The sequence below is a fragment of the Opisthorchis viverrini genome (assembly GCF_000715545.1).
Source record: "Opisthorchis viverrini unplaced genomic scaffold opera_v5_130, whole genome shotgun sequence".
Taxonomy (NCBI): Eukaryota; Metazoa; Platyhelminthes; class Trematoda; order Opisthorchiida; family Opisthorchiidae; genus Opisthorchis; species Opisthorchis viverrini.
In genome coordinates this window covers 1,010,609-1,019,820 of record NW_008751788.1, presented here as the reverse complement: position 1 = coordinate 1,019,820, position 9,212 = coordinate 1,010,609, and the positions used below count along the sequence as shown (strand labels likewise).

General features: G+C 45.8%; 2 protein-coding genes across 2 annotated transcripts in view; one reads left to right on the top strand and one right to left on the bottom strand.

Annotated features, from left to right (window-relative positions):
- Window positions 1-9,212, bottom strand: part of T265_06397 (hypothetical protein) — a gene marked incomplete at both ends in the record, with an annotated part of 81,196 nt that overhangs the window by 47,118 nt on the left and 24,866 nt on the right. Inside the window, 2 exons of the mRNA XM_009171645.1 lie at window positions 2,587-2,759; window positions 7,019-7,140. Coding sequence (XP_009169909.1) covers window positions 2,587-2,759; window positions 7,019-7,140 — 295 coding nt within the window. The remainder of the gene's footprint in view (window positions 1-2,586; window positions 2,760-7,018; window positions 7,141-9,212) is intronic.
- Window positions 6,124-8,097, top strand: T265_06398 (hypothetical protein; the record flags this gene model as incomplete). Its single annotated transcript, XM_009171646.1, has 2 exons — window positions 6,124-6,220; window positions 7,853-8,097. The coding sequence occupies 2 exons, from the start codon at window positions 6,124-6,126 to the stop codon at window positions 8,095-8,097; spliced, it is 342 nt and encodes a 113-aa protein (XP_009169910.1).

Genomic DNA, 9,212 nt, shown 5'->3' with positions numbered 1-9,212 from the left:
ATTTCGTGCCTCAAAAGTCCCGTTCGTATAATGAGATTCTTCTTTTCCGGTGGATGTTACGCATTATTTGATAATAGACCGGGAGTTTTTTCCTCAGAATAATCACTAATAATTACGCTAAGAGTGCCGTTTTCCATGTTTAGCAAGCTTTCCGAGGACTGTTGAGATTTTTGGTTAATGCCGGTTTCCAAATGCCGGCAATACATAAAGTTATGAAGCGAACCATTGATTCTCTTCCAGTCATACTGTCCGGTGGATTGTAAGCAGACAGATTTAACCCACTAATTGTGATGATAAGCATTCTTCAATATGCTACAGAGATAAACACTTCTCCTCTGTTTGCTATCATCCGCTTAAAATTGTCAAGCTGAGGTGCAAGACTAATTTCTGCCGAAATAATTAGCGCTGCCATTAGAAAACATGTGTCCCGCTTGTTTTTGCTACGACTTAAAAAGAAGTAAACTTGAAAAAGCAACCTGAAACTTTATTAGGCCTAACATTGCACTTCGTATGTATTGGCGTGTCGCCGAAGTAATTATCTAGGATATTTTGTAATAAAAATGGCCAGATTTTATTGGTGATCCACGCAACAACATGTAAAACAAAGCTGGTGAATAGGATCTTACCTACCATTGTAACGGTTTTAATGCTGATGGGCAGGCACGCGCGTAGTATGTGTTGTTCGTAGAATTTCGCTTTGCGTCTTTTGAAAAGGACGGTTCTGTTGCGGAATTCGTGGAGCCACTTTGTAACATTTGCTTGGATTTGAGTGAGGAATGATTGGAATCAATGAATATCCGGGAAGACTCGTTCGGGAGAAGATCTGTGTCCAGTTTTTGTAACTAAGATGCAGATTAGAGTTTTGCTTCCTTGTTCAATGGTCTGTAACCGGTCAGTTGGCATTTCCGAATAAATAACTCCGCAGCGAAGGCCTTCCTTCTTTCACTAATATTGACCGGCAACATCAATATGCAGTTCTGGAAACCATGACGGGGTTCAGGTGTCGATAAATCCTGCTCAGGCATTAGCGACCACCCAATTCCAGGGAGAAGCAATACTCGAGAATGTTCTGACAGCCCATCCGAAACCCCAAGTTTCATGCCATCAGAAACATCCTTTTTAGTGCAGATTCGCTAGACATGCTTTGGTTGAAAAGGCATCGCCAATGTTTTGTGGAGGGTACACGGAGTGAAAGATTTCACGAAGGATAAACCGCGGTGGGAGTCGACCAGGTGGGCGGTACTGGTGGAATGATACATGGATACGGGCACAAATAACGCGCGCTCAAGTACTGGTTCCTATTGGATGACTTGAGTAGTTTTCAGTCCGGTGGCCACAGAAAGAATGCCAGTTTGATTATCGGATCAGGGGTCCCTGCACTACGGCACTGTCGAAAATACGCATAACTAGCAGCAATATGAAGAATTCAAAGTGTGACGACCCTATTTCAGAGGCGCATCACGGCACAGCCTAGCTCAACACTTCATACGAAGCTGAACGTCGAGAGCGCGAATAGCATAACCTGGTGGGGCAGTATGGCCAATAGAAATATACAACGACCAACCGGAAATCGACACTGAATATGTAACACGCAGTGTGCAGTGGCGACCGACATGTCCACAAGCGTAGAAACTGGTTGGCTGAAGCACCGTGCCGCCTTCGCGTTACATCCCCACTCTACCACCCTTTGTAACGCTTTCGCAATCAAGAAAACAATCGGCATCTGATGAGGTAATCAGAGACATCTGCCACTTTCAACCTCTCCCTGGCCGACTGAATAGTCTGGATGATCCGGCAGAGTCCGATCATGGGCGGCATGCACAATAAAAAACATTTGCCAAAGGAAAAAACGGCATCTAACACAAGCTTTCAACCACAAGCTGCAAGAGCTGAAATAAACAAGGTGAATTCACTGAAATACACCCATTTGCAAGCATCATAAACGAGAGATTATCTGGGTTCCAGATGAGTCTCTCGCAAAACCAATTTCGTTTGCAAATGGGCTAATTTCGTGCAATTTGGTTTTAAGTAGAACATGAGGTTTAGGGAAACTCGGGGACTGCACTTACTTGATGAACCCCAAGAAAGGCGAAACCAGTCGTGGGAAGAATTTTCGCAACCTCACAAGTAGTGTATTTCGTCTATAAGGTGATTTTAGATTTGGATGAAAAATCAACCAGTCTGACCGCCATAGCACAAGAACTGATATACTACCGGACTGTCCAAATCTAGAGGGAAGCAGTCGAGAGGTCGGGTTCGAAACATGGAACTTCCGGTTGGTAATATCTCGCCCTAACCATTGAGCCAGCTATACTGAGCCTTCGTCTGGCTACATGGGTTGTAATTAAGGAATTAAGAAGTACCCACACATCGGGAAGGCGAAAACACTCAGGCCAGCTGGTCTTCACCTGCCTTGTCTATTAACTAATACCGGTCATTTTCTGGTAAGCATTTCTGCTGTTACGTTTGTCCGAGATCAGGTGATTCATTAGCTAGCTTCGGAGGTAAACTAGCACTAAATCGATACATATTCACTAATTGGATAACAAAAGGAAAGCCTGTACCAATGTGCAGTTACGTTCGTACCGAGGCAATGCCCTTTTGGAAAGCCGACTGCGTGAGCACTCCTGGACCTTCGTACAACTTGCCCGTGTCTTCCGGACCCCAACTGCCTGAATAGATGTGAATGTGGTCGTTTCGGAAATGCAACGTATCTGCCTCCAGGCGATCGGTGATGTAACCATCCAGCATGCGGATACCTTGCAGTAGATTGAGTCCGGTTCAAATCGAATGGAGACGAGGGAAAAAGGCAGAAACGAAATGAAAATGTAATGAAGTAACGAGAAGTGAAAAAAACCTAGCATGTCAACAACGGGTTGTTGGCACACAGGGGCACGTAGAAACGATATAAACTCACGCATAGTTTTCACATGATATATAGTCACTTGGACTCCTATCTCAGACTCGGTGACTTTGCTTCGTTCAAGGGTGATTTGTACGCGTTGGTGAGCCTTGTGTACTGTACTGACTGAATCACTCATCAGGTGAACCAAGCTGGCTGTAACCACAAGCGACAGTGCGCTCTATCTGCCGGCATACTTCATGTTAGTTGGGCGACCAAGGGTGGCCGCACTCTGATTGGCCAATCGGAGGCGATAAGACGAGTTTAGTGGGGACCGACCCGACAACCACCGAGGACAGCTTACAGCGTTCAGTGCTTTGCAATATACGAAAAGTCACAGGAACATCGTTCACAGGGACGGTACTCGTAAGCTCTGTGACAAGTCGGTGATGAGACTGAGCTAAGCACGTATAAATCTAGTTCTTTAGAGACAGCTAGCGATGGAATCGGTTCTCCAACTGACAGAAGCTCTAATAAAGTCCTAAAACAGCCCAAGTAGTGGAATGCGGTCATCGTTATACTAAGAAACGGTGGCTGGCCTGTATTGCATGCCCGCGGACCTCAAGAAATCAAAAGGTAAGTGAATCAGGGATGTGCTTTGTTAGTCCGTTCGACACAAAAAAAACGTGAGATATCCTTTAGAAGAAGCGTTCTAGAGTGTTGGGGTTTCCTGGAAAACCGATTTGTTGACACTGTTCTCAATTGTTTCGGAATCATGAATTCGTTCAAAATGTTTGATGACATACACTATTTGACCATTTTTGGGATTCTACCGACTTCTTCAAATTGATTTGCACAGATTAACTCCGCCAAAACGAATTTCGATCCAGAGTTTATTTCCTGAACTCACAACTGTTTTCTGGGAGACAAAATTACGCACCGGTGTGCGAGCGTCCAACGCACAAAACCAAATGGTTCAGTACACTACCGCTCTGATAAAAAAACTACACGCGTGAGACAAAAATGAATGCTGTTATTTAACACTAGAAAGTTAGATGGGTGTTGATATTTTCGAGAGGCTATTACGACCAGACAAAATGTGGCAACAAAGTGAGGTTTCACACCCTTATTCCGTTTTTCAACGAATGGACAAGAAACCTGCTGACGTAGTTCAAAGCTGATAACCCCGGTCTAACCTGGACTGGCCGGCACCACTGCCGGCTAACGGATTTCGGTTGCCATCACTTTGTCCCAGGCGAAGTGCTTTGCAACTCGATTCGTTTGCGTTCGAACACACACACACACACACAGAAGTGCAAACATGAAAGGACGCTAATCAAGTTTGAAATGGTGGCTAAACGTAACAGTCGGAATTCCTGCACTTTCAAGTCTAGCTTTCGCTATGACACGTTGCGTCTGGATGTTTTGCTCAGTCTGACTCAGCATAGTTGAAAGGTCTGTCGCCTGAGGTGTCGAAATGCGCCCAAAGGTACGATTATCAGAATCGGATACCCATCGCTGCGTATCCACCGTTGACAGAGCCCTCTGAACAAAAAGTGATCATCAATGTTGACGAGGCCTTGCAACCGCAGGTCTCCGATGTTCTTCCTAGTGTGAAAAACGTAGCGTCTCGGCACTGAACCTCTGGTGTATTCTGATGATTCAATATTGTGGATGATGACAAAGACAATAAAGCGAGATGTTACCAAAATCTAACAAAATTTCAGCCAAAAACGAGTCTCCCTTTGTCACTTGTATATAATGAAACTAGCCAACCTGACTAAATTGTTTGAATGAATTTTCGATACTCACCAAAAATCGAAACATCAACTAGACAGTTTCAACAAAGCCAGCGCAACCCACGAGGTGTGATCAGTTGATCCATCGGTATTTATTCCGGAAATCATTTGGCCCACATTACCGATCCGGTGTTCCCCAGACTTGGACAGAGCTTCAAGGACATTGATGGTCAAACACTGACGTCTCCGACGCGCAGCGGCCAGGTTTCTAACCCGCACAGTAATATGGTGCGCACCTCAGCATTGCAAAGTAGACCCTTGATGGATAAGTTGATGTTGCGACACCGGTGATGCGGGTTGATGAAGACTGCTCTGGCCTTCCCAAGGAAATATCATCTTGGGCCAGACCATTGGGACTGATACACCTGTAGACAAATTTGTCTACCTCCTCGAATGGCTCACCTACAAGCTTAAGGTTAGGATTTGATCCCACCCAGTCTTGAAGCGGTGCTTTACACTTTGCGTGTATGGGGCTCATGAAAGATCGGACTGTACCAACCTCACTAAACGACCAAGTACTAAATCTACAGGTCGTACGCTCGCGCTTAATTAGTCATGTTGTTAGGCGGAATTCCACACGGATCCCGCTTTACCGCTCGTACTCGGGTGCTGCTACGGCCAACAAGTCCATCCCACGTAAGATTGACCAAGAATTCGGGACACTTACCGGTCCGGCATCAAGAAGAGATCGGATTGGTAGGAAGTCTGGACCTAACAGCCAATCATGACCCAGTATTGGCCGAATGGGGGGGGGCGAGATGGCCCAAGTGGTTAGAGCGCGAATTTACTGACCGGAAGGTCCGTGGTTCGAACCCCACCTCTGCCTCTCGAATTCCCCTGTCTAGGCTTGGGCAACCTGGCAGTATCTCAGCCCTCGTGCTTCCTTCGGGTGGCATGGCAGCTAGGCACGGAAAGGGNGCTACAGCTGAACGATTGGCCGAATGCCGGTTGCCAATGGCGCATCCAGAACGCGTCGGAATTTCCAGAAAGTTATTGCCGCCTACGCGTTACTACACCTTGTGCACATCTGGTGGTCGATTTGACGTGAATGCTAGCTTGAGAGGCTCAAACCGAGAGCAAAGCTGAGAAAAATACCGTTACCACACACGTATCACTACATGTTAGTGTACACTCGCTGATGTGCCTACTGCTGTCTCGCCACTTACATTTACTTGCCGCTTTTCCTTAAGGTGTGTGGCTGTTGTCGAAAAGAACGCTATCAATATCCAGAGGTTTACGGAATCCCCAAACGATAAGTGATTTCCTGCGTGTCTACATTGCAGCGATCATTTTCAGATGAGGCCGAGCTGTCTTCATGGTGATTTATATTCCGAGCATTCCAGCAAAAACGGTAGGCCCCGTCAAGCTATCTCTAAACTGCAACCTAAAAGTCGTTTGTACTTTACAGGAGTGATGAACTGATTGTCCAAAGTGGACAGGCATATAAATTTGACGTCAGCGTCACAAGAAGTGGTCACTAGAATGAAGCATCCAGTGCGAATTTTGAATGTCGCCACTGAGCGACGCCCCTGTTTAGAGGCTAGTGATCTGAAGTTGCGGTTTGATCCGGAATTGCAAGGTGAAAGATTCACTCTTCAGTTGAACGAGTGACTCTATCAGATAATTTGATGTGTGGTGAGTCGAACTCAGCTTCTCTGTTTGGTTCGACCTCCTCGTACGGCAGCGAAGCATCGGTGTCATGCTGTCGATGATGATGATGCAGCCAACGTCACGCAGTCTAAATGGCTTGGCACTTGCAGTTGCGGGCGCTCACCAATGTAATTTGAAGCTCAAAAGCATCTGTCCACAAATTCGACGATACGAAGGTCACTCACGACTGTTGTGCTGAGCGGCCACAAATGAGGTATCTTGGCATGCAGTCTGGAGAATTTCCATGCGCGGAGTGAGTGTGTACGTGCTCAAAATTTTCGTTCAGTATTCCAGAACAGACTACGACACATTACCATCATAGATTTTAAGATGAGGGTAGGTTTAGTAAAGTTGAAAGCCTAACCGAGCCTGGGAAGTTGGGGATCTCGGAACACGATTTCCCTTGGTGCACGTAATAACTACTACAGGTGGGAAGGCGCAGGGTATGCTGATTGGCGAATCCGTCCCTGTAGTTCACCAGAGATGGACAAACAAGGTAGAAATTAGTCGCGAAGATTCGAGAACAGGTAGCAATGAACGTACGGTTTGATGGTGGAGAAGGAGAGCTTGGTGACAAGGGGTTCGAGATAGAAGTTCGTATCAGTTGTGATAAAACTAAATGAACTCGATGGTTGCAGAGGCTAAGATACCAATCAATATTAGACCGATACCACAACAGTTCTGTCAAACGAACGTAGTCCACTCGATCGGCGACGTCAAACCTTACCTCCGATGCGAGAATTAAATGCAATTCCAACCATACACTTGGAATTATTTCCTTCGGCCGCAACTTGTCCAGCGCAGCGAGTTCCATGCTTGCTGAAAACAGTAGCAGACACACAGAGAGAGCTGATAGGTACACAATAAACAGAGGTAAAGTTATTAAAGTGTGAAAGGGAAGAGGTTTTGTTATCAACAGACACTCGTATTTGATTGGGCAACAAAGTACAGACAACCAATAGCTCTAGTGAACAAAATCAGCTGAACTGATCCCAAAACACCACTTTGGACGCCATGGTAACAACGCCAACAATATGGAGGCAAATGCGGGATCAGTTTATATGGCTCATAGGGGAAGTTCAGAGTAAACGAAGTACAATCCAAGGCAAGAAACAAAACAAAAGTACATTCTTTCTTGTCAAGAGGTGAATGAGCCGGTCATGTGACGACCAGCGGGATACAGATCCACTGATATGGGGCATATATATGAGGACAGATGCCACCCGTATATCACGAAGGTTGATTCGACAACGTGTGAACAGGTAAGAACCAACGTAAACCCGACCCCAATAAGTAAACCGACAGATGATCTTAGCTTGTTCCTGAAGGTCGTTCAAATATACAGTGACAAGTGACAGTAGAAAAGAGAATTAATTCTGAGACGGAGAGACAACCAAATGATGACTTCCGAGAAGTTCAACAAATCAAGTCTTCAGCATTCCTTTATTCCCCGGAAAGGTTCACGAGATTTGCTCAGCCGCTTGGACCTAATGGCAATTGGCACACAAACGACCCGTTTGTGACCCTTGCCCTGGCCCTTTGTGACCCCTCAACCGAAAAGAACTGATACGAAACGATACAAGCTGTGCTCTGATCATCTGTAACATAGATAATACAAGATGTCATCATCGCGCAGTGATAGGGATAACTGTGACCTTATTCTCTTTTGTCGACAAGATAGCTCAGTGGATGGAGCGCGAATTCACTAATCGGAAGGTGTGTGGTTCAAACCCTACCTCTGCCTCTCGAATTCCCCTGTCTAGGCCAGGGCAACCTGGCAGTATCCCAGCCCTGAGGGTGGCATGACAGCTAGGCGCCAAAAGGGTGTTACAGTCAAACGGTTCTTTCTGTCGATAACTGTGTGATTGTTAACCTTAGATTACGGAGTTCTGTGTGTACTAATAATGAATGTGACATTGATTAGTATCAGCGTCCTCAGTTGTAAAATTCACTCACATATGTGAGCGAAGCGTCACAGGTTCAAACCTGTGGTCTAGAAAAGTTGGAGACCCCAAACGGACCTGCTCCGGGTAGTCGAAAACTATTTCTTAGGCTTCAGACACGCTTCCCTCACATATGTGAGCGAAGCGTCACAGGTTCAAACCTGTGGTCTAGAAAAGTTGGAGACCCCAAACGGACCTGCTCCGGGTAGTCGAAAACTATTTCTTAGGCTTCAGGACACGCTTCCATGGTCGTAACGCACCAACAGAAGAGAAGGAGACCGTCATGTCTTTAGATTTATTGCGAAAAACGCACACTTGGTTGTGGAACTGTTCGTTTTTTTTCTGAACAAGCCTAGTAGTTTGAGCACAACTAATTGGCCACGAGTGTGAGTAACTCGCCCTTAGACGGTAAATAGCGCCATTTACGGAATCCACATAACGTCGGTTACGCCATACACACATACCAAGCCGTATGTATCTTGTGAGTCAGCCTGTACGTCCACAGGGGGTCACTCTATGGTATCCCAAGAATTCTAAAATGAATCCCACTTTCGATCAGCTATGGCTCACGTACACGCAAGTATCGGATACTTGTTCCTCCTGTAGTAAAACGCATTCTTATCACAACTGGCGGCTCAGATATGCTACTTGTTATGACTGTGGTACAGTTTATCCTATCCAGTCGGTTTGTCCCTCGCCTCATCAAAACTGAGGGTAGAGAACTTCTAAAAAGATTCAAGAACGTGATTGAAAGTTGGCACCCAATTCTCCGTCCCTTTGTCGGTGCTAATGGGGCGCAGCGAATCCAAAATTCCTTTTCGTGAAGGCAAGAGTTCATGTTGTATTCCTCTGGGCACAGAGTTCAATCCATCTGTTAAAAGTACATAGGCTTTGCAAGACATTCGTACTTCCAACAGTTCAACCTGTTGACCAAAGATTTCATTATCAGGCCTTATTCTGAAGCGGGTCGCAGATACA